General features: G+C 42.3%; 1 protein-coding gene across 13 annotated transcripts in view; it reads left to right on the top strand.

Annotated features, from left to right (window-relative positions):
• MAP7 (microtubule associated protein 7) overlaps positions 1-24,947 on the top strand; it is a 193,305-nt gene that overhangs the window by 44,707 nt on the left and 123,651 nt on the right. Inside the window, exon 1 of one of the 13 annotated variants that reach the window (XM_089777274.1) lies at positions 23,238-23,351. The exons of the other annotated variants lie outside the window; for them this stretch is intronic. Within the exon in view, the coding sequence (XP_089633400.1) occupies positions 23,315-23,351 (37 nt within the window). The 5' untranslated portion in view covers positions 23,238-23,314. Of the gene's footprint in view, positions 1-23,237; positions 23,352-24,947 lie in introns of those variants that run through there. 13 annotated transcript variants of the gene reach the window in all.

Genomic DNA, 24,947 nt, shown 5'->3' with positions numbered 1-24,947 from the left:
CCGACATAAATAAAGAAAACATTGAAACTTTTTGTGTTGGACATAATATTTTACTTTATTTAAAATGAAGTTTGATAAAACACTTAATCTTTCTCATGTTAGTTTAACTATTTCATAATTTAAATTAAACCATTCTTACTAGCAGCAGCTGGTTCAGAAAATAAGGTCACCAAATCCAGCAGGGTAATTCTCAGCCCCACCCCTTCTGCCTGAGCCCCACCCCTTCCGCCTGAGGCCATGCCCCTTCCAGGTCAGCCTGCAACCACTTCCAAAATTTGTGAAGTGGCCCCCCCTTGCCAAAATTATTGCCCACCCCAGTCTAAAAGGAGATCCAAGTTCAGGGGAAGAGGGGACCATTGTCTGATCACATGGGCCATAGAACATCTCCAAGTTTACTCCTAAAGCATAACTTTCAGAAGAAAGATCCAATCTTGATTTAAAACTGGTGACTGATGGAGAATCGCCTGGCAAATTCTTCCAATGGATAATTATCTGCCATGTTAAAAATGTCCACGTTATTTCCAGTCTAAATGTATCCAGCCTCAACTTCCAGCCACCAGTGTTATAGGTACTCATAGATCGGGGCAGACAGTAAGCGGCTCACAGGCCAGACACGGTTCACCAGGGCTAGCCCCTGGCAGGCCACCCACATTTTATTTACCTGGGTGTCTGCAGGTACGTTCACTTGCAGCTCCCATTGGCTGTGGATCACCATTTTAACCCTGACAAATTACATCCAGCCTGCAGGCTATTTATTTTCCACCTCTGTCACAGATTATAGTCAAGTCACCCCTTAACCTTCTTCTCATTCAACTAAATACATTAAGTTCGAGTCTCGGTACAAGGTATGTTTTCTAATCCTTCAATTATTCTTGTGTCTCTTCCCTGAACCTTCTCCAATTTATTGATCTTCCTCCTTGAATGTGGACACCAGAACTGAATACGGTATTCCAGCAGTGGTTGCCCCAATGACAAATTCAGAGGTAAAATTACCTCATTAGCCCTTTTGGCAACTGTGTTGCTCTGGGAGCTTATGTTCAGCTGATAATACGCTTTGGTCCCCACATTATTCGGAGTCACTGTTTTCCAGGATAGATAACACATCCCATAAGCATGGTCTGCTTTCTTTGTTCCTAGATGCATAAATTTACATTAACTTGATTTAAAATGTGTATTGTTTACTTGCATCCAGCATACAAGCAAAAATTTTAAATAGCATAGGTCCAAAGACCCAATTCCTATGGGCCCTCACTAGAGAAACACCCATTTAATGACAATTCTCAGCCAGCCTTTAATTCATTTAATGTGTGCATAGTTAATTTTATATTCTACTTTTTTAATCAGAATGTCATGTTGTACCAAGTCAAATGCCTTTCAGAAGTCTTGCTATGTTGCATCAACACTATTATCTTTATCAAACAAACTTATAATCTCATCAAAAAAGATATCAAATTAGTTTGACAGAATCTATTTTTCATAAACCCATGTTGATTGGCATTAATTATATCACCCTTCTTTAATTCTTTATTAATTGAATCCAGTATCAGATGCTTCATTATCTTACCCGAGTAGGATGTCAGTGTGACAAGATTGTAATTACAATGTCATCCCATCTACCCTTTTGAAATATTGGCATGACACTAGCTTTCTTTCAGTCTTCTGGAACTTCCCTGGTGTTCCATCCAAGACTCTTAATGTTAACTTCTGAGATTTATTAAAAATTATGTAGAGCTGCTGAATTAAAAATGTTTAGCATCCTCCTGAGTTAGTGATGGAATGGCATGTAAAGAGTGTTACTTCTGATTTTTCCCCAAGTACAGAACAGAAATATTTATTCAACACTTTTGCCTTTTCTGCATTATTGGTAATTCTACCATGTCCAGATGATTTTTGTTCCTAATGCACATGGACGCCTTATTTTCTTTAACTGTACTGCCCAGAGATTTCTCCTTGTGTCTTTTCAAGGTCTGCCTGAACCATCAGAGGTTCCCACATCATTTTAACAAAAGAGATTTGCTGAAGAACTGTAGTTTTACCATTATAATCTGAGTTTTAGAAGCTCAAAAGGAAAACCATAGGAGGAAGGGGGAATGAAAAAAACATGCAAATATCAATGTTAATGGGCTGTTCCGTCCATTCCATTTAAATAACAAGCAAACACAGCAGTCAGTTCCTTAGGCCTCAGTTTCTTTGACAAGTCATTATTTGATTGCTAAGGACCCTACCAACTTCACGGCCATGAAAGGGAGATCATGATATTGCCACACTGCTGTGCTGCCTGCAATGCTGGGTCGCCAGAGAGTGTCTGTTGACCATCCCCCAGAAGCAGGGACAGCTCTGAAGGCAGTCCCCCAGAAGCAGCACAGAAGTCAGGGTGGCAATACCATTCCATGCCACCTGTATTTTGGCATGGCTACCTTCAGAGCTGGGCACCCAGAGAGTGGTGGCTGCTGACTGACATCCCAGCTCTGTGGGCAGCAGCACAGAAGCAAAGATGGCAGTACCACTGTAACTTTTTGTGTCTCAATGTCACAGCACCTCCTGCTGGTCACTCCAAGCTCAGTCCAGCTTCAGAGTGCTCTGTCCGAGTGGCATCTCAACCACTGTTACCTGTCTGTCCATTTTCCGCACTCATCAGGCCCTGCATCTCTCCCAGACTGTGGCACCCTTCCCACAGGGTACTGCTCCATAGCAGTGCCCACACGCTGAGGACCTCCCCTGCTGGGAAACCCCATTACCCTAAGCCAACACTTGCCTTGGTAATCTGCAGTCACTTGTCATCTAGCTACTTCCTTCAGGGGCAAACTGCAGTCTGAACTGGCCATTTCATCATTGGTAGGGTAGAGGGATTGGACTTGCTGTCTGTTCCTGCCCTGGCTGTCCCTCTAAGTCTAGTCCCTCCCTGGGCCTCTATTGCTGGACTGTAGCCTAAGGCTTATTCAGGCCCAGCTTTCTTGGCTCACCCTGTCTTCCCCCAGCACTGCTCTGTCCCAGGTACCCCTGCTAACAGGCAGCTAGATCCTTCTTCCTCCAGAGCTGGACCGAGTGAGCTGTTCTGATTGACTGGATCAAGCCTGCTTATGATTGGCTCCAGCCCTCTTCCAGGGCTGTTTTAACTTTAACTCTTATGTGCCACTGCAGGGAAACCACCCTGTCACAACTATACCGTGGCATCCTTTCTTCTGAGCTGTTGCTGGCAACAGTTGTCTTCAGAGCTGGGCTCCTTCAGATGAGCCAATGCTCTCCAGCTGCTCAGCTCTGAAAGCAGCACCACCACCAGCTCAGTGCAGAAATAAGGGCGGCAGTACTACAATTCCCCTGCACATACAATAACCTACAATAACCTTGTGACACCTCCCACCCACATATAATTCCTTTTTGGGTCAGGGGCCTACAATTACAACACAATGAAATTTCAGATTTAAATATCTGAAATCATGGAATTCATTATTTCTAAACTCTTATGATGTGAAATTGACCAAGATGGACCCTGATTTTGGTAGGGCCCTGATTATATTGCATTGCTGCTAATGCATGTCTTTAATCAACGAGAAGCTAATGCATGTCTCTAATCAACGTCCAGTATTGCTTAACGTAGAAGTAATGTCTTTTCTGACAACCACTTAGGTCAGGTCTATACTAGACCCTGGAGGTCCATTTAAGTTATGCAACTCCAGCTACGTAAATAACGTAGCTGGACTTCACGTACCTTAAGCCAAGTTTCATGCTGTCTTTATAGTGGGAGGTGGATGGGAGCAAATGCTCCCATTGGCTTCACTTACTCCTCATGAATTGAGGTGTATCAGTGTCCATGAGGGGTGCCCTCAGTGTTCAATTTAGCAGGTCTTTACTACGTATGCTAACTCAAATGCCAGAAAATTGATCTCTGGTGTGGCAAGTGGAGACATGGCCTTAGCAACTGGAACATTTGGTACTTCCCTGTTATATACTTGAACCATCAATCAGGGGAGTGAGTCCATATACCAATCTCTCCTCTTCTACTGCCTTATGCCTTTCTCTGTTGCCGAGGCTCGTCTGTCAGGAGGTAGTTGTGAGTAGTCATGCCCAGTGGTAGGAGCAGAAGTCGAAGCCTGACATAGGCTTGAGACTGAGCAGAGGATAGTGCTGGATATTGGGATCCAGGCACAGGCTGGGGTTGAAGCCAAGATCAGACTCTGTAGGCAAACCAAAATGGTATAGTAGCCAGGGTCCAGGTATAGACCACAAGTTCAAACCAGGAGGCCAGAGTCTGAGGGTTGCGGGGAGGGGGGTCAGGGTCAGGCAGTGGATGCAGGGCTGGAACAATGTCAGAATAGGGCAGGGACAAGGCTGGAAGAGGGCTTGGGCAAAGCTGGGGTTGGAACAGGAACAGGAACCAGATCAAGATCAGGGTGAGCATCCAAAGAGTCTGTTACTGTGTAAAGCAGCAGGAGGGCTCCTGGCGAAGTTGTGCTGTTTCACAGACTAAGCTGCAGTTGTGATGGGATTGGGGACATGCCAGCACCGAGGGGGGTGGGCATCACCTGACCTAGGCTCCGCTAAGGGATAGGCTGCTGCTGCCTTCCTGAGGGCTGAGTCACTGTAGGCTCCGTTTAAGTCAATGCAGCTGAAGTGCTTCTCCTTGCCCGAGTGATGACTGACTGTGACTCTGTTAAAGGGGTGAGTGGTGATGAGAGCTCAATGAGCAGCCCTGATCTGGCTGCTGGCTTGCCTCACAAAATCACATTGCAATGAGAATAGTTTTCTTGTTCCATATTTAAATCAAATGACTTGCAGAGTTAAGTGTGGGAATCAATGGGTATAACTGAAATTCAAACTCCTGTTAATAATTAACGGTTTTGTTGCAATAGGCCTAGAGGCCTACATGGTAAGTAGGGTTGCCAGGTGTCCAGTTTTGAACCGGACAGTCTGATCTTTGAGCTTTCTGTCTGGGAAACAAATTGAAAAAATACCGGACATATAAATGTCCGGTATTTTCTAATTAAGTTGAATTAAGTTTTATTATCATTATCATGAGTGTCATGACTGTGTGAGCATGTCTACCAGCCAGGCAGTACACAACTACACCGTAGAAAGGAGTGGGGCAGGGCAAGGCTGGGGCGGGATTGAATCCCGGGGCTGGACTTGCCTGTGTGCCCCGCCGGGATGGTGCATGGGATGCCAGCCCTGCTCCCCGCCGGCTGGTTCCCACCCCCGCTCCCCTCCCTGGCCAGCCCCACTCCCCCCCACCAGTCCCACTCCCCCCAACCCTCTCCCGTCAACCCTGCTTCCCGCTGGCCAGTTTCCCCCACCCCAATCTCCCTCGGCCAGCCCCACTCCCCCCCCCCCCCACCCCGTCTCAGCCAACCCTGCTTCCCGGTGGCTGGTTTCCACCCTGCCCCCCAAATCTCCCCTGACCAGCCCCACTTCCCCCAACCTCCTTCCAGCAAGCCCTGCTCCCCTCCTAGCCAGCCAGCCATCCCCCCTATCTGAGATCAAGTGTGTCTGTTATTTTTTTTGAAACCATCTTGTAACCCTAATGGTGAGGACCCCATTGTGTCAAGCACTGCTCAAATTGTTAATGCAGGTCCCTCTCTTAAAACCCACTGACTTCATAATGGTGAGCATGTACTTTTACCAACTGATCCTTTGATAAATGTTCAGCACAGAGGTGTTCACTCAGAGTTTAATGAGCCTTCTTGAAGGGCTAGTGTCATTTATAGACTTCATCACTCCCAGCAGATTGCTCATGAACTGAAAGTTGTATTTCCCCTTCCATTGGACCTGCCTCTACACCCTTCTGACAAAGTCCAGTTACCCTGGTAATACTTTTTTCTAATGATGGTCTTCCTAATAAAGGATCTCCAGTTCAACCTTTGAAGTGCTTTAATTCTGAAAAGGGCATGTGGGGCTTGATACTATTCTAGTTCTCAGACATCAAGCTTAGCTGCAAGAAGTGTCAGCATTTGTTATAATTTGCTCTAATAGTTGCAAAGCTGTCATCTAGATTTTTGAGTCTTTTACAGTTTTGAACATCATCCTACCCTCTTGCTCTTCAGTAGCAAGGGCTGCAAATTTATCTCTGCTTCTCAGGAAGCAAGGGCAGCTGAAGACCCACTGTTATCAGCCAAGGGCTAACCTGACAACATGAAAGAAAATTTACATTTCTGAACAAAATGTTTCTATTAATTAAAATTTGCAACCCCATCACTGTGAAGAAGGCAGTTATTGTTCTCCTTTAACATATGAACTAAAGAAAGCCCAGAGAGTTCACATGGTGACCCAAGAGCAAAGCTGGAATAGAATCCCGGAGTCTTGGCTTCCACTTACCTGCTCTAACCATTAGCCAGCACTGACTCCCTGGGGAAAAATATTGTAATTAACTGTATTGATTTATCTTTAGTGCAGGTTCTTTTGCTGCTGCTCTTGTTTTGCCCATCCATTGCCATGTTATAAAGGGCTTTTGCAAAGGGATCTCTGGGAGTGCTAAACAACATTTTTCAAATGAACAGTTTATTTGCCAGAAAATGCAGTTATTCATATTTCAGACAAATTTGCAGCAAGAGTTTTGGTCAAAAATAAATATTTTTAAATATGCCTGAAGAGACTTTTGGCCCTTTTCACAGAATGGCTGGAGGAAGCAGTGGCAGAAGTCTCCCATGTAACTTGTTGTCTCATGGTTAGGGCACTCATCTGAGATGTGGAGCTTAGCTTTGAATTTGGGATTCCCCAATTGCAGTAGAGTGCCCTGGCCGCAAGACTATGGGATATTTTAGGGCAGGTCTCTGTCAATATCTCATGTTGAAATTGTTTCACTTAGGATAAAAAATTAGTCATTGGAGCAGGGACTTGAATATGGGTGTCGCAATGGTCAGAGCATTTGACGCTATGGGGATTCTGATTTGGGTGTGCATCCATCTTTTCTGCACAAGCCGTTCCACTTTGTATTAAGTGCTTGAACAGTCATTGGGCTAGAGCCTTGAGGGAAGTGAGACTAGCTCTACATAGTCTGGGGATCAGGGCACTCCTGTGGGGTGTGTCAAACCCAAGTTGAAATCGCGGTTCCAGTGACTATGTAATTACTTATGCACAGTGGAACAGCTTCAAGAGGAAAGACAGAGATCTGCCATGTAGTAACCAGAGCCCCGTGGCTTGGGCACATTCCTGCCATGTTGGACACCCAAGTTCAAATAGCTGCTCCACATCAGGTAGAGAAGAAAACTAACCCTGGGCCTCCCACATCCCAGATAGTGCTCTCACCTTCAGAGCTAGAAGTTATAGTGGAGGTAGAACCTCCATCACCACCTCGTTAGTCATTCTTTTCTTGGCTTTTTATTTTAAAAGATGCCCAGGAACAAACCAAAACATTTCACTTCTGATAAAACATGTTTTTGTTTGATCTGGAACAAAATATATATATTTGCTGACCTTTTCAATCTGCCAAAGTTTTTCAGAATTTTCAGTTTGGGTCAAAGTTGAATTTTTTTACAAAAATTCAGAAGGGCCATCAAACTGAGAAATAGGGTATTACCCCAGCTTTAAACTACTACAACAATGATGCCATTGAAGTTTCTGAATTAGGCCACATATTTACTACAACAGAGAAAAGTTAAATATTTTCATTCTTTCTGTGGTTGTATATTCAGGCTGTTTACTACAGGTTGAACCTCACTAGTCCAGCACTATCTAGTCTGGCAACATTCGTGGTCATGTCCACTTGTCATGGGTGTAGCCAAGTTTCCTGTGGTCCCATAAAGTTTGTTTATAGCCACCAGTCCTGGTTCTCAATGTTCTGTGTTGTTGTTTAGCTCTAATTTACCTCTAAATGTTTTCTAAGAGCCCAGTAAGCAGTGGAAGTGTTGGTAATGCTGCTAAACAATATTGACCTCCTGTAGTCCAGCAAATTCTCTGGTTCAGCACCGGTTAGGCCTTGAGGGTACTGGACTAGAGTTTCAACCTATTTTCCATTTTCATGCCTGGAATTGATTAAGGATGGAAGTAAAATTTATCTGCTTGAGACAGGTTTTAGTCTGGCAGGTCTGATCACTTCTATTTTTCATTAACAGATGGCATTTAAAAAAAAATATTAATGTTTTATCTCAGAAAGATCTGTACATAATTTATGCTAACTTTGTATATGCAATACAGACTGAAGTGAGTTTAAATGGTATGTATCCATTTATAGACTCAAAAAGGGAAAAGAATAACACCACAATCAGTAAAGACGTATGCATGTGTATAAAGTTATTGACATACTTGTTTGTAGGATAGCAGTTGACGTTCTCAAAGACAATTCTAAAAGGATGTTATATTTGATACTTCTTAATTTATTATGGTGAACTATAATGTGATCAAAACTCCATATCTGGCATATGTATATTTAAAGTACAGGCAGTCCCCGGGTTACGTACAAGATAGGGACTGCAGGTTTGTTCTTAAGTTGCATCTGTATGTAAGTCGGAACTGGCATCCAGATTCAGCCGCTGAATCTGGACACCAGTTCTGACTTACATACAGATTCAACTTAAGAACCCCAGGCGTCCCCAAGTCAGCTGCTGCTAAAACTCTCTGCAGACCAGAGAGACGCTGAGCAAAGCGGCGCAGGACCCGGGGCCGGACCCGTGGCTCCCGCAGCAGACCAGGGAGACGGGGAGCAGCTTTTCTCGCCCCGGAGGAGGCGGGTGGCGGGACCAGGCGTCCCGCCGCTCCAGTCTTCCGGGGCGAGAAAATCCCCGTTCGTATCTGCGGATCCGACATAAGTCGGATCCGCGTAACTCGGGGACTGCCTGTACTTGTTCATGCAATTTTAAGATAGTCTTCATAGAGTGTTTTAAATGTGTTCTGAAAAGAGGTACAGAAATAATTTTTACTAAAACTTTTTAAATCTCCCAAAACCAAAATTGTCTTAAATATAAGGTGCATATTAGGAATGTTAAAATATATGTTTATTGAGATAAACATGTGACTGTTGAAAATGCCAATGGTTACACGTTTACATGCGGCGTAGGGGATGTGGCTTTTAGGCTAGCTCCCCATGCAGACTGGCTACCATGCAGCCACCCGGTCCCCCTCACTCCCATGCTGTTGCCTCTGTTATAGAGACAGCGGTGGGGGCGGGGTGTGTGTGATGCTGTGTGTAACCGTGAAGGTTAACCAATGAGTTGAGTCTCATCTGTTCACCATTTACATGTTTACACTTTCACATCCCTAGGGCATATCAATGAATTCTTCCTCAGAGAGTTGTAATCCTCAGGGCTCGACAAACTATAGCATCTACTCGCCCATGGCGAGTAGATTTCAGCCGTGCACCCCATTTATCAGCGACGTGCGCATGCGCAATGCGGCTCTTGCGCATGTGCAGTGTGGGGCTGGTGAGCGGTTTTTACCACGGTTTGTCAAGCCCTGGTAATCCTTAATTATGAAAATGAAGACAAGTCAGAGCTATCGCGCATGGGCAGTTCGGAGGATAGTATTTGGTGTGTGAACGTCTCCCGAGAAGTCCTACCTCTGGCATTAGAGAATTTGTAGGCAGATTTTTGCACCCTTAGATGTCAGCATGAAATATCCCAGTTGCTCCTCCTCTTCAACTGCTGAGACAATTTATAGCAAAACATCTTTGGCACTTGCCCTGTGTAACTTTCCATCTCCATTTCTTCTACTTACCACCTGTATCTCCTTGAAGACAGCTGGCAGCAGTATCAGCTTGTCCCTTTTCAATGTGTAATTCCCTAAATATGTGATGGGCTTATCAAAAATAAAAACAAATATGCCAATTTTGTGATGCCACTGGAATGACTTCTCTTTCCCTAGCAGTCTCTTCTTGTATATTTTGCTCTGTGGCTAAAGACTCATAAGGACAGAGCTACGAAGGTCAGCTGATGCTTTGGGCGACAGTGGTTATGATTACCAACCAAATATTTGCCACTATAAACCACAGTTGTGTTATAAACAGAGAGTAAGAATGAGACACTGCAATGTCTGGGCAAATGCTGACATTTTAAAGGTAGCCAGCATGCTTTGTGTATTGAAAATGAAGATTGCCCTATGTAACAGACGGTCATACGTAACAGAAGAAACTCCGGTCATCTGAAGAAGTGGGTTGTGCCCATGAAAGCTCATGATACCATCTACATGTTTTGTTAGTCTATAAAGTGCTACCAGACCATTTGTTGTTTTTTAAGTGTAACAGAAGGAAGTGCAGGATCTATTTTCCCCCCTGCCTTCATCACAGAACACAGAAGTCCCTCAAAGAGAGGAGAGAACTCAAATGATAAAGAAAGAAGATGGTTTGTTCTCTATCACCAATTCTGTGCTCTTTATTTATACTCACGTGACTGTGTATTAAGTACATTTCCCAGATCTGAAGAAGAGCTCTATGTAAGCTCAAAAGCTTGTCTGTCTTAACATTCTGAGAGCATTAGAAGATGGCCCAATAAAAGATATTACCTCACCTATCTTGCCTCTCTCTAATATCTGGAACCGTACTTTGTATGAATCTCTCATTTGGCAGCCGTATAAGCCTGGAACTAAAGGGTTTTTCTTTCTTTCTGTTGTTCCAGTTGGAGTGATTGAAGGCATCCTTTCAGTCCAGGCCAATCCTCTGCTCATCTAAGGAAATCCATTTTATATCAACCAGCTGATACAGGCTGGAATCTCTTTGCCCAGTCTGGGACACCTTCCAGCTGTGAAACCAGTGATGACTTGGAAGATAATATCCATTGAGATAGCAATAGTTCACTATTGGGGAAACAATAATATTCTTTACTCCAGTGTGTTTCTCTCTCTTTCACTCTTACACACATACACGTTATTGAGAAAAATGCATTTTTCATAGTCTCTTTCATAAGGTTCTGGAGCCTCAAGGGATGACCAAAAAATTAATACAGAAGAGCTTTGGATGTCAAACTTGTCAGTTAATTATAACCTTACAACTATCAGGTGTCTCCCACTTCATCAAGTGGTCAATATGTGAATTCACATCACTTGTCACAGTACTGTAACAATGATCTTCTTTGGACGCAGTCTTCTAGCTTGTCTTTATCTAAAACCTTTGCATAGATGCCTTATATAAGATTACAGTGCTATTCTTTTTTTTTTAAGTATTTTAATTTAATATACTTCTCTCATTATTGGCTGCTCCCTCCCACACACATGCAGCTTTCGGTTCAACAAAGTCATAACTTTCAAACTTAGCAAAATTTCTCAGTTCTAGCCTATGCCCAGGGTAAATATTGAGCCCTTTCTAGGAGCCAGGCTGCTCATCTGCATGGCCTAAATCTATGTAGGACAATCTGCAGCAGCTACAGCATAACTGTGTGGCTATTTTTGGCAACATACCTTCTGTCTAGTGGTATTAGAGCAGCGGGAGGCTGCATGTTTACCCTATGGATGTTGTGCATGTTGCAGGGTGATTGAAATAATATTTTGCCAAACAAACAAACAAAACATATATACATGTACAGAAATTATATGATATGACTTCTTACATACAAATACAAGCCGATTAATTTTGTCGTTTCCTTTTTACTGTCTGTACTTGCATGCTGAGTGGCATGTTAGACAGTGAAACAGCAAGTTAATTTTCCCTATATGTCAGTGAAAATAAATTCCCACGTTTCTGACTCTTGCTGATCTTATATTGCAATATTAATGAGTAAAAATGTGCAACCACTAGTTTTTCTTTCTCCTAGGACACAGATTGGACTGACACTTTTATAGTGGGCAGGCTTAAATGTTGAAATGATGCTTTTTGTTAACATTTAAATTGCATTATAGTGATCACCAAGCTCTTCATTCTGCCATCCATATGCATATTGAGTTCATACTTTCAGAGTAAAGTAGTTCTATTGAGCTCAGTGGGGCTAATGGAAAAGCAAATACTGTTCAGTGGTTGTAATGTACTGCAAGGGTCCTCGTGCCATTTGGAATGGTTGTCTATAAAATAGTTGTTCTGCTCAAGAGGACATTTACTGCTGAAGTGCAACACTTTTAAAGCTCAGTTATTGAAAAGTTGAGGCCTAAATGTTATGGCGCACACATGTCAACATTTATAAATTACATTTATAAATTACAAATTCCTTATACAGTACATTGATAATGGAAAATAATTGAGGCCATTTTTTTTCTTGAGTACCATGAAACATCTTCACATTTTTTTAAAGAATATTATTATTTAGACAAAATGTAAATTTCTGGGATGGCTTTTTGATGTTACTCTAAACTAGCATATTGGTAGGCATAATATTGAGTATAATAGTGACTTCAGCGATAGTACCACAGTCACTAAAAACATTGTTGATTTATCAGTATTCAATCAAAGAACTGACGAAATATCCATCCAAAATTTTACAGCTCCTAGTACTAACATATCAGGTATTCAAGAAAATGTTGCTTTGCTCTTTAAAAAGCAAGTGTCGAGGTCAATTGTTGAAGCTAAGGTGCTGTGCTAAATTAAGTAATGTTCTTTGCTTTAAAGCTCTTACATTTTTCAGTATTTCAGCAAACTAAGCTCGTCATTATGTAGTTAAAAGTAAAACACCTCTTTTGTTTTAGAGGAGGATCTGTTTAGGGCAAAATTGGAGGCTACGCTGTGCTCCTTTTCTTTTTGCTGTTTTGAGATGGGTTAGCACTCTTAGACTGAAGCATCTATTATAAAGGGAGTGTTTTGAAGTGGGAAGTGGGGCAGTGTGGTAGGCAGCTGTCAGCACCAGTAACCGGTTGCTTTGGGCTTAGCTTCTATTAAGCAGCTCAACCTATTGACGCAGTGCACAGGGAAGTATTCAGCAGAATTCTCCCCCTCCCTATCCTCATTAATAATCTCCTATGCTGTGGATGTGACAAACCCCATTTTGCGTGGAAGTTGGGCCTGAAATTGTAAGACCTAGACAGATTGGACTTCAGAACTGGATTGTGCTAGCATATATTTTTGCCATTTCCGAAGTTGCACATTCAGCTTTGCGTTTGACAAAGCTGCTTTGTTCCTTTTTTGGGTTGCTTAATTGCCATTTTCTGGTTTATTTTTTTTTTTAGTGTAAGGTGAAAACTGAGTAATGTTAGTCATGCAGATGTTGTGATATGGATTATGCTATGGATTTGTGATAGACTCTCTGAAATGCACATGAATACAATAATTGTAATGGAGAAAATGGGTAAGCACCTCATTTTTCATGTTCCTTGAGATTTCCTTTTAATGTTTTTTTTATTTATTTTAATGTGTGCAAATGGAAATATTATCCACTGTAAGGAAATGAACAGCTAGTCTCTTTCTCTTGAATTTTTGTTTCCTAATTAAGTTTGGAGTCTAATGTTTGTAGGAGAATGATTTCAAATTATGGTGATTATCCATTGATTTGATTTTTCTAAAATACATAGCACACAACCTGTGATTTGGTTATCAGTGATGAGACAGTGAGAAATGAAGTCTTATTTTATTTTTTTTCTTGTAATTTGAATGGAAAACATTTTTTAAAAAAATTGATACATTAAACAACTTCTGTAGTTTCATACTGCATAATTAATGTGCATAACTTTATCAATAACTTATTTCATGTTTAAGTTATATTTTTACACTAATTTTTATTGGACTAGTCTACCTTTTGCAGTTAAGGGGTCATATTTAGGAACATAGTGTATGTATCTTCTTGTTCTGAACAACACAGTAATTTGCTTTGAAAAGATCAGATTTAAATTAAACCAAATTTGGAAAGACTGGCAGAGGCAAAGAATAGCTATATGCAAAACATGAGGGGATCTGCTATTTTATTGTAAACAGTTTTTATTACAATACAGATTGGGCTTGGAGTTGCTAACATATAGGATAGATTTGGAATTAGGACGGAGAATTGTGACATCTCCATCAGAATGCTTTCTCCTCCTCTATTGACCTCTAACAATAATACTGGTGGGTGAACATATAAAACAGACTTGAGCAATAAGCAGCCCAAGGGCTGGATGCAGTTCACCAGCGCTAGCACGGGTTATTGCCAATGCCTGGTATAAAACATAATTCTGAAGCTGTATCCCGGGCTAATTAATGGGGTTCACTGGTACAAGTTGGACTTCCCTGGTCTGGCACCCTTGGCACCTGACTGGTCCCAGATGAGGGATTTTTCCAGACCAGGGGAGGTTATTTCAGGCCCCCTGCTACTGCCTCCCCCCCCGCCACCCCTCCAAAGGGTTCTTGGCTCCCCCCAAAGCCCAGATGAGCTGCGTGCCGGCTCCCTGCCCTACCCTTGCAGCTCAGGTGAGTCATGTGCCGGCTCCTTGCTCCCACTTTCACAGCCCAGCTGAGCTGCGTGCTGGCTCCCATCCACCCTCCTCACAGCCCATATGAGCCATGCCTCCCAGATTGCCCCATTGCAGCCCAGATGAGCTATGCACCAACTCCTGGGCCCCCACCCCCTTGCAGCGGGCTGGGACTCTCTGATCCTGGAACATATGTGGTCTTGCCAGACCAAAGAATCCTGGATTTTAGAGATGCAACCTGTAATTCTTTTGTACTATATACCTTTTAAAATATATTGACACCTATGTGTGTATTACATATAGAAGCTTTACTTCTCTTTCCATTTAGCTTATCCCCTCCTAACTAACCTTCCCCACCCCACACACACTCCAAAAATATTGTCTGAGGGATAGCCATGTTAGTCTGTAACTTTAAGAACGAGTGTCCTGTTGCACCTTTTATATAGTATCATGTGCTTTTGTGGATAAAACACACTTCATCAGATGTGTTGGTGTGGAAATAACAGAAACTTTTATTTATATATATATATATATATAATATATATATATATATATATATATATATATATATAAGACAAACAGCAGAAGTAGTACCTGTCAATTGTAGGACCTATGTTAATAAAGCTAATTAAATGGGCTGGATGTGTTCCCGTAATAGCTTTTTATGCAAAAATGCAGATGTTAATGACAGGGGAAATTGGCTTTGTAATGTGGTAACCAGTTAAAATCTTTATTCAAGCACAGGGTAACAGTGTCAAATTTGTAGTTGAATTTTAGTTCAGCAGTCTCTCTCCGTAATTTGGGTAGGAAAATTCCTTTGTAGAATAATGGTTACTTTTAAATCCACGATTGAGTGATCAGGCAGGTTAAAATGCTCTCCTACGGCTTTGTGTGTTATTATTTCTGATGTCTGATTTGTGTCCATTTATCTTTTGTCATAGAAACTGTCTGGTTTGGCCAATATACATGGAAGAGGGGCATTGCTGGCACTTGATGACATATATCACATTAGAGCCGTGGTCCCCAACACTGTGCCCGCGGGGGCGCTTCAATGCGCCCGCCAGGTGCTCGGGGCTGGCCTGGCCCCGGGCACATGGTGCACGGGCGCTTGGCGGGGGGAGCGCGCTTGGCGGGGGGAGCGCCGGGCGCGCGGCACTCTGCGGGGGCGGGCGCCGGCCCCGGGCGCGTGGCACTCGGCGGGAGAGGGGGAGCGCCGGGCGTTCGGCGGGAGGGGGGGAGCGCCGGCCCTGGGCGCGCGGCCCTTGGAGGGGGCCCTGCCCCCGGGCGCGCAGCTGGGGGGGGCCCGCCCCCGGGCGCGCTAGTGTCCCGCCCCCCTGGCGCCCGGCGGGCAAACGGCCACGCCCCCTGGCGCCCGACAACCTCAAAAGGTTGGGGACCACTGCATTAGAGGATGTGCAGTTGTATAAGTTCCTGAGGATGTGGCTTATATGGTTAGGTCCTGTGATGATGTTGCTTGTATAGATGTGTGGACAGAGTTGGCAATGAGGTTTGCTGCAGGGCAAGATTCCTGGGTAAGTGTATCTGAGGTGTGATGTATGGCTACTGGTGAGGAATTGCTTCAGGTTGGGGTGGTTGTCTGTCTGTAGGTGAGGATTGGCCTGTGAGAGTGAGGGATCATTTTCCAAAATAGACTGTAGATTTTCAGTGATGCGCTGAAGAAGTTTAAGCTGGGGCCTGTAGGTGATGAACAGTAGTGTTCTGTTTAGGGAAGTTAAGTAGCATTTCATAACTAACCGAGTACTACTCAATTAGTCAATGGGGGGGGGGGGAATGTCGCTCGCTTATTGTGGGTACGCAGGCTCCTACTACATTTAAACTGCAGAGCCACAGTGGAGTTAGCTCCCAGGGGCGGCACAAGATGGGACTGAGAAGTCCCGGCTAGTGCCAGCTTCGGGACTGCTGAGGCTCTGCATTTTAAATGTAGTAGGAACCTACTGTATCAGAGGCAGTGAGCAGGAGCTGGTGCTGGGTGGGAGCTTGCTTAAAAGCCTACTTAACCCCAGGTAACCCAGCCGGGTTCTTACTATATTTAAAATGCAGACACACAGCAGGGTTATGTCAGGGTTATGTTTAGTGAGCTTTTAAGCTGGCTCCCCACCCTTACTGCCTCTGTATCAGAGGCAGCAAGGTGGGGGAAGCGAGTAGTTGAGTAGTGACTTGACTACCCGACAAACTTAAGCTTATCAGGTAGTCGACTACTTGAGTAGTCGCTTACATCCCTAGTTCTGTTGTTTTCCCTTTTTGGGCCTGTCTTAACGTGATTGACTTCTGGGTACTAGACTGGCTCTTGTGGCACTAGCATGATATTTGTTGCCATCACATTGTTCATTCGGCTTGTGTGTTCTTTCCCTTGCAGATCTAGGAAGCGTTTTGTCTGTTTACATTGTAAGTTCTGTGGGGCATGAACTGTCTACTGCTTTGTGCAATGCCTAGTGTTTTGTCATTAAGCACTATCATGGAAACATGATTATTAAGAATGTCTTTTATGAATAATAGTGAATTTCAAAACTCAAGTGGCAGCGCGGGCTCCCCACTGCGCAGGGGAGGAGAGGTGGGTCTGAGTTCCAGTCCCGTGTGCCACTGATAATTGGCTTGTGTGCCACTTATGGCATGTGTACTGTAGGTTGCTGACCCCTGCTATAGACAGTTGGCTTGTTTCCTCATAGCTATAAAATCCTGCTAATCTGGTTGTGATCATTGACTGCAAATCATACCAGATTTTATGGGTGCAGAGGGAAAGAGGGAAGAAGGAGAATCATGCCTAAAAGAGGTGGTTTTAGGCATCCTATTGGAAGTAGCCTAAAACCACCAGCCTCATCTTCATTTTTGTATTAATCTAGATTTTCAGATTTAAGACACCAATCTCTTCCTCAGATGAATTCCCTTGTAATACTGAGATCACAGCTTTTTATGCTGTATTATCTGTAAATTAGAAAATTCCAAAGTGGAAATGAAAGTATAGATTAATATACTACCATGGAAGGACATGAAATAAGAGGCATTGCTTTTGGGCATAAGGACTTCATTGAATTGCAGGTAATCAATTAGGTGATCAGAGGAAAGTGCTTGTGTGTTTAAGCAGTTGATAATTTGCCAGTGAGGATTTTTTTTAAAGTGATTTTAACTTATTGAAACACATCAGTGTGTTTTGGGAGCCAATGTGCAAAAGAAACTGTGTAAACATGAGAGGATTTTGGTGATGGTTGTGATGTGCTATGTAATGAGTATATGAAAATCAGGAGGATTTTGTTATAGTGAGTAACGGCAAAAGAGGTCTGAGTACAAAAGAAATCATGTATCACTTACTCTTAGGCAACGATAGAAACGAGAAAGCCAATATGATTGAATGGGGGAAAGGATGTGCTTACCTGGCTTTGCACCCCTCCCCCATGCGGTCCCTAGGCATGATGTCCCAGCCATGGCCTCCCTCTGTTCCCATTGGCTGCAATTGCAGTGGGGAAACCTCCAGGCAGGTGTCCATGTGCTGCAATTCCCCCAGCTGGGGAGAGGGAGAGCAGCAGTGCATGGAGCCGCTTACTCTCCCTCTGAACCAGATCCAGCAGTAAGGTTCAGGGCTTTCTTCCTCCCTCCACCTTTCCAGCAGGAAGCTGGTGCTCCAGCCTTGCGGGGAGGGGGTTGGAAAATGAGGCTGGAGCGTCAGCACGGGCTCCCAGCTGCAGGGGTTGGAGGAGGGCTGAGCTTGAGCCCTGGCCCGCTTGCAAGGCAGCAGGGCCGCGAACCACAGTTTCAGAACCACTGGGCTAATGACTAGGGTTTGTTTATTTTGTTTTGTTTTGTTTTTGTAGCAGTGGTGGAAATAATTAGCAAATAACTGCTACTCAGGCATGTGATCTACTTTCAGTAAGTTAGACAATTTTTCAGCTTTTTAAAGACTGCAAAAGACACCAGTGAACACAAAGGGTTAAGAGAGTATATCACTTTGACTTTCTATTTTAAGTAATATTTTTAATCAGAAGAAGCTGAAAAAAACACTTGAGACCATCCACAGTTATTTTTCACACGTCTGAATATGTAAGGGAAAAAAAGAAGGGACATCCAAGTCTTGTATAAATTCTTTGAGCCAGATGGCCATCATGGGTTAAAATCCCACATAACAATTTGTGCCTTTACCCAATATTGACATCACAGTGCAAAGTCTCGGAAAGGCACCGCTGACACTGATAGATATTAAAAATACAAGGTAAGTGTGAGGTCTTGGCTATAATTATTCTTTTTTTTTGATAAAATGTAATATGCAGTGTTTACATGGACAGCTACTGCATTGAAGTGAATGTTTCATTTCTCTGCAAAATCAGTGAACTATGTTTATGTCTAACATTTATATCTAAGAAAACTGTAGATAGTATACCGAGCTTTTGAAGTCACAACCCCCTTCTTCAGATCTGAAGAAGTGACTTGTGCCCATGAAAACTCATGATACCATCTACATGTTTTTGTTAGTCTCCTAGGTGCTGTAGGACCATTCGTTGTGTGTTCAGTTTTTTCAGTTATAGATGAACATGACTACCCCTCTGAGACGTTTATATTTGATGTGTTAACCTGTAAACTATTTTGAGAGAATTTGAGTGTGAAAGTCAGTAGCAAGCAAGTTCTCGGACCTTTTAACATATGAAATGAGGAGAAATAGAGATGAAGGCCAAATACTTTAATCACCAATCCTGTGAACACTTCAGCAAGTACCTAGCTGAGGGCAGAATTTTAAATGTGATTTTAAAAAAAGTCTGTAAAGAGAGATAGGTAGGTAAATAATGTTAGGGGTGGGTTTTGGGTTATAATTTGCCTTTAGAAATCGAAGTCTGCTAGCTTCTTGTGTGTATGCTCACTTGGTATCTCTAAAGATGGTGACAATGCATTGATGTTCTCCTATAACTGGAAGTAATTTAATATTTTTTGCGTTTAGTGGAGAGAGAACAAATTCATGAGCTTGTTTCCTGTGGTTTTTGGGTGTTTTGTTTTAAGGTAGAGAATAAAGCAATGTACATTTAAGAAACAAAAGCAAATTATGACTGGGAGATTGAAGACAAGTCATAAAACCCTGCAATCTGTGTGCAGGTTTTTATCACAAAGCAGGTACATTTTGTCCCTCATGAAATGCAATGGATTTAACTGCAGTTTAATTTGGTCCAATAAGACTAAATGCAAGAATAACCCTCTCTTTTTTATGAAAATATAGCAGTTATGAAAGGCTGTTAGAATTGTCCTACAATCTGTGTTGTCATTAGTGTGTCTAGTTTTGAAAAAAAAAATATTTATAATTGAACAATCACAAGAAGATGGCAGTTCAGTTATAGTTTTAGGCTGTGTCTACATTGGCACCCTTTTCCGGAAAAGGGATGATAATGAGACAAGTCAGAATTGCAAATGCCGCGGGGGATTTAAATATCCCCCGCGGCATTTGCATGAACATGGCTGACGCTTTTTTCCGGCTCGGGGCTTTGCTGGAGAAAAGCGCCAGTCTAGATGGGATCTTTCGGAAAATAAAGCCTTTTCCGGAAGATCCCTTATTCCTGATTTTAAGAGGAATAAGGGATCTTCCGGAAAAGGCTTTATTTTCTGAAAGATCCCGTCTAGACTGGTGCTTTTCTCCGGCAAAGCCCCGAGCCGGAAAAAAGCGGCAGCCATGTTCATGCAAATGCCCTGGAGGATATTTAAATCCCTGGGGCATTTGCAATTCCGACTGGTCTCATTAGCATCCCTTTTCCGGAAAAAGGTGCCAATGTAGACACAGCCTTACTGGACATTGCGCTTTTCTCTAATGCTGGGTCTCTGTCAGAAGACTGGAGCATGTGAAAATATTCACATCTGTTCCTCACTTTATTTTCTCTTGGTGCAGTGTCAGTCCTTTGTCACCTACAGCTGGCATTAGGCTGATGTTAACTGAGTGCTGAGAAATGAAGACATCTTAGTATTTTGGTCTGCTGTTTTCCTGTCACCAGACATGGGGGGAGAGGGAAAATCTCTTAATACATATTTGTTTTTGTGGCCTCTTACAAAATGAATTTGGCTCTTTTCTATGAGGAGTAGGAAGTGGTGGTGGTGATGATGATGATGATGTGTATATACCTTTGACGTGACAAGATGGGAAAAAATTCCGTGTTATTGGTAAGTTCATTACATGTGGGAAGCAGAGGAAGAAATGTAAAATAGTGATAGAAATGTGGCCGTGTTAGTCTTGGGTAGCTGAAGCAAAATGCAGGACAATGTAGCACTTTAAAGACTAACAAGATGATTTATTAGATGATGAGCTTTCCTGGGCCAGACCCACTTCCTCAGATCAAAAAAAGCATACTAAACTAGATTTTCATTGAGTCCCTGAAGTCCTTGGAGAGTTGCTAGCTCTCACGTTCTTCTGTCTCTCAGGATTCTTATTATAAAGCCTGTTTCAATGTTCTTTAAGTTTCTTGCTCTGGTGCCTACAAATAATAATTAGAAAATATAAATGACATATCAGATAAATAGCTTATCACCAACAGCTTGCATTTGGTTCATTGCCTCCTTAGAGAAACACTATATAAATTAAATTGTTTGTTATTCTGGAAATATTCCTGCTTCAAAGTCAGATCCAACTATCACGTCATTGGACATATTTTAGAGGAGAACATTCGAAGAAGAGCTCATTTTGAAGATGCTGGTTTTGCTTCAGAGACTTGGTTTCCATGGTCCTTTTAAGTGGCAGATTGGCGGATTGTTCTTTATGGATTTTTAAATCCAGCATATGCTGACATGCTTCATCTTCAAAAAGGCGGTGATGTGACAGAGAATCTGCTTTTTGTGGGGTGAGGTTTGTTTTGTTTTTTCTTTTTACTACTGTACCTACCTCATCAAGGAGAGAGTGTCCCTTCTTGGCTGTATGCCCATATTTAGAGCCCAGATGACAATTCCTTATGTTCAGTTCCAGACAGTAATTGCACTGAGCTGCTGTGTAAGCGGGAAAAGGAAGTTTTCATTGTGTAATGCCCACAGAAGTATGGAGCAAACAAAGCTTCATGCTGCTGGGACTGCAAAATAAACTAAATCAGTCTGTAAACTCCTTTATTATCTAATGCAAAGCAAATCAAGACACTGTCACGGGGACAGATTATTTATTAGCCTGGGGCGTTGAGAAATACAATCAATTATATTTGCCAAATAATTATAAAAAAGGCATCATTGAATACTGGCTCTGCAGCGCAGATTGGAAGGAGACATTAACATAACTATTTTTTTAATTAATCACAGACCGTCTTTACAGGACTGTACAAAACAGGTCTGGCCCTACAGGCCTGACACTCTAATGGTTTGATTACAGGAAGCCCTTGCCATTTGTGTGGGATACATTCTTGAAATCACCGCAAATGGTGAAATCCACAAATATTAGGGGCAAGAGGTGTGTGTTCCCAAAACAAAACAGCCACCTTTTTCCATCCACTTCTAGTTTCTGGCAGTGGCCAAATACAATAGTGATGAATCATGATTCTCATGATATTTATTATATCTATGTTTAAGTGTCACCGTGTCATATGCCCAGTGAAATGTCCTGGTACTGTACGGCTCCGTTACTAGAGTAGACTGGAAAAGCATCATCCTGCGGGGTCATGTGCTTGGGCTAATGTGGTGCAATGCACCATGAATATGCAAAGCCGCAGATACCGAAACAGTGAATGGTGAGGGCTCCTGTAAATCTGTGATGGCCAGGAAGGAACCTCACTAGACCACAAAAGATTTTTTTTAAAGCACATTTTTAAACTTGGTCATTTAATACATAGCCAGAGTCTCCTGGTGTTAACCCCACTTAACCCAGAGTGGTACAGAAGAACTTAGTTCCTTGTGGGGGAGGAGTCTTACATTTTTAAGGTTGTGCACACATGGTTTCTCTACATTTACAGTGCTGTAGCTGCGTGACTGTGCTGCTGTGGGACTTGCTGAAGAAAGTGCCCGCATTGATAGGAGAGCTACTTTCGTTGACGTAGATACTCTGTAACCCTAAGAGGCAGTTGTGGTGTCAGTGGGAGAAGCCCTCCTATTGACAATGCTGTCTACTCCAGGATTTCAGTCAGTCTAACTGCATCATTCATGGGTGGATTTTCCATGTGTCTGTGGGACACAGCTATATTGACGTAGGGGCATAGGTTAAAATTTCCAAAAGTGCTCAAAGTTGGCTTACTGCTGTTCTCGTTGAAATAAATGGATACTTTTGGCTTTAGGGGAACCAAAGTTAGACATTTGCTGAGTGCTTTTGAAAATCCCACCCATATTCAGTTGTCGAATTAGGTTTGTTTGCAGTTTAATATTTTAAAAAACAACTGAAAGCTTTAGTTTGGTTGGAATGTTGTTTTGCTGCAGAAAATTTAGAAATCTCAGATTGAAAATGTAATCTCATATGAAACTACTTTGGTGGCAGATGGGTTTTATGAATAGGATTGCTGCTGCACTTCATTTTATCATGGGCCTCAGACCCTGCAACGTGCTTAGAGCACACATGCCAATAGCTAACAAAAAGATGTGGCCAGTCATCGTCTCCTTGACAAGCCAAACTATAAAACCAGTGAATTGTTGCAGAGGCTTTTAACGAGCACAAAGATAGAGCAGATCACACAGTCACCAACTGCTGTGTGTATAGACAGAACTCCTTAAAAACCTGCACTAAAATGTGTACTTTTTTTTTATTACACTATCAAGCTTGTTGTTAGGGGCCCCACATGAGGTTTCTTTCACTGCTCCTTATGTCGAGTTGATGGTTTAGCAACTGTGTCTCAACCAGGCTTCCCCCCACCTTCAATTTGAGCCTTAGTGCATATTTTGAAAAGAGCTTTTTCTTGGTTTGAGCTTGGTTCAGTGAACAAGGTGGCTATTTGAAAACAGTGGGGTGTAGAGTTGTATGTCTTGTCACCCTTTGCTTTTACCCTGGCTGACCTTCAAGCTGTGTAGGAGACAATACTTAGGATGATTAATCAGTCTTCACTTGTTATTCCCGGTAGCTTGCCTGGCTTAGAGAGAAGGGTGAGAAAGGAGAAGAGGAATATAAACACAAACATCATTTTCTAACATTTTGTTTAGAGGAGACAGTGGGATGGAAGACGCCAACCTGGATCAGCTGCTAGAAGACAGTAAGTTTGAGACCTGGTGCAGCATTACAAAGCACAGTGTAGTTAAAAAAACAGCTAACTGATGGACTCTTCTTAAGCAGATTTAGAACCTCTTGTACTTGTTTTATGTAGAGGGGGAAATTACTGCAATAGAAGCAGCTGAGAGAGAGAGCAAAAGTTTGGGGATTTTTCTCTTCATTCAAAATGTGTTAAATTATAGTGTGCAATATTCTTTAGCTATTTTGAGCATTTATTAAATATATCTAATACCTTTCCTCTGTAAAATGCTTTTACATACAAATATTAACATTGTATTATACATTAAAGCCATTATTTATTTTACCAACATTTTATTTATATAAAAATAATAGCTATTTAAAATCATACATTATTGAATGTTTATGGTGTTTTTGTTTTTGTTTTTTAAACTTCAGTAGCCTTTTTCATATCAATCTGTCCTTTCGCCTCAAATAGTTTTAGTCTGTTTTTTTGACAGGAAGAATTCCACTCATTTTGACAATTTAGTAGATACTTACAAAAGCTGTTCTTCAATGTCTAAGGGCCTGCTCAAAACCCTATGTTCCTTGCTTTAACCTTTACTTATTCTTCTGGATTAAAAAGTTGCATGAAATAGGATGTTGATATAGGGGCACAAAATATTTGCAAACATTGTAAAGTCTACCATATGACTGCTGAAAAATTGTAATGATTTTTACCTATGTTCTTCAGTTACTTATTACAATACTGCTGTTTGGTAGTTCCACAACAAAGCAAAACTAATACATTTTGCTTGTGGAGTTCTGAGCGCTTACTTAGATCAGTATCTTGGCATGACTTGTGAATATTTGTCCTGTTACACTGCAACTAAACTATGTTACAGTAAATCATGTTTTCAGCGAATAACCTTTTTACAACAAAAATAACCAGTTTAGTAGTATCATACATAAGAACATAAGAACGGCCGTACTGGGTCAGACCAAAGGTCCATCTAGCCCAGTATCCTGTCTACCGACAGTGGCCAGCACCAGGTACCCCAGAGAGGGTTGACCGAAGACAATGATCAAGCCATTTGTCTCCTGCCATCCCTCTCCAGCCTCTGACAAACAGAGACCAAGGACACCATTTTATCCCCTGGCTAATAGCCTTTTATGGACCTAACCTCCATGAATTTATCCAGCTTCTCTTTAAACTCTATTATAGTCCTAGCCTTCACCGCCTCCTCTGGCAAGGAGTTCCACAGGTTGACAACACGCTGTGTGAAGAAGAACTTCCTTTTATTAGTTTTAAACCTGCTACCCATTAATTTCATTTGGTGTCCTCTAGTTCTTCTATTATGGGAACTAATAAATAACTTTTCTTTATCAGCCCTCTCCACACCACTCATGATTTTATAGACCTCTATCATATCCCCCCTCAGTCTCCTCTTTTCTAAACTGAAAAGTCCCAGTCGCTTTAACCTCTCCTCATATGGGACCCGTTCCAAACCCCTAATCATTTTAGTTGCCCTTTTCTGAACCCTTTCCAAGGCCAAAATATCTTTTTTGAGGTGAGGAGACCACATCTGTACACAGTATTCAAGATGTGGGCGTACCATAGTTTTATACAGGGGCAGTAAGA

This window comes from Pelodiscus sinensis, chromosome 3 (assembly GCF_052426305.1).
Source record: "Pelodiscus sinensis isolate ZL-2025 chromosome 3, ASM5242630v1, whole genome shotgun sequence".
Classification (NCBI taxonomy): domain Eukaryota; kingdom Metazoa; phylum Chordata; order Testudines; family Trionychidae; genus Pelodiscus; species Pelodiscus sinensis.
Note: the sequence above shows the minus strand (reverse complement) of the source record. Positions and strands in the feature narration are given on the sequence as shown.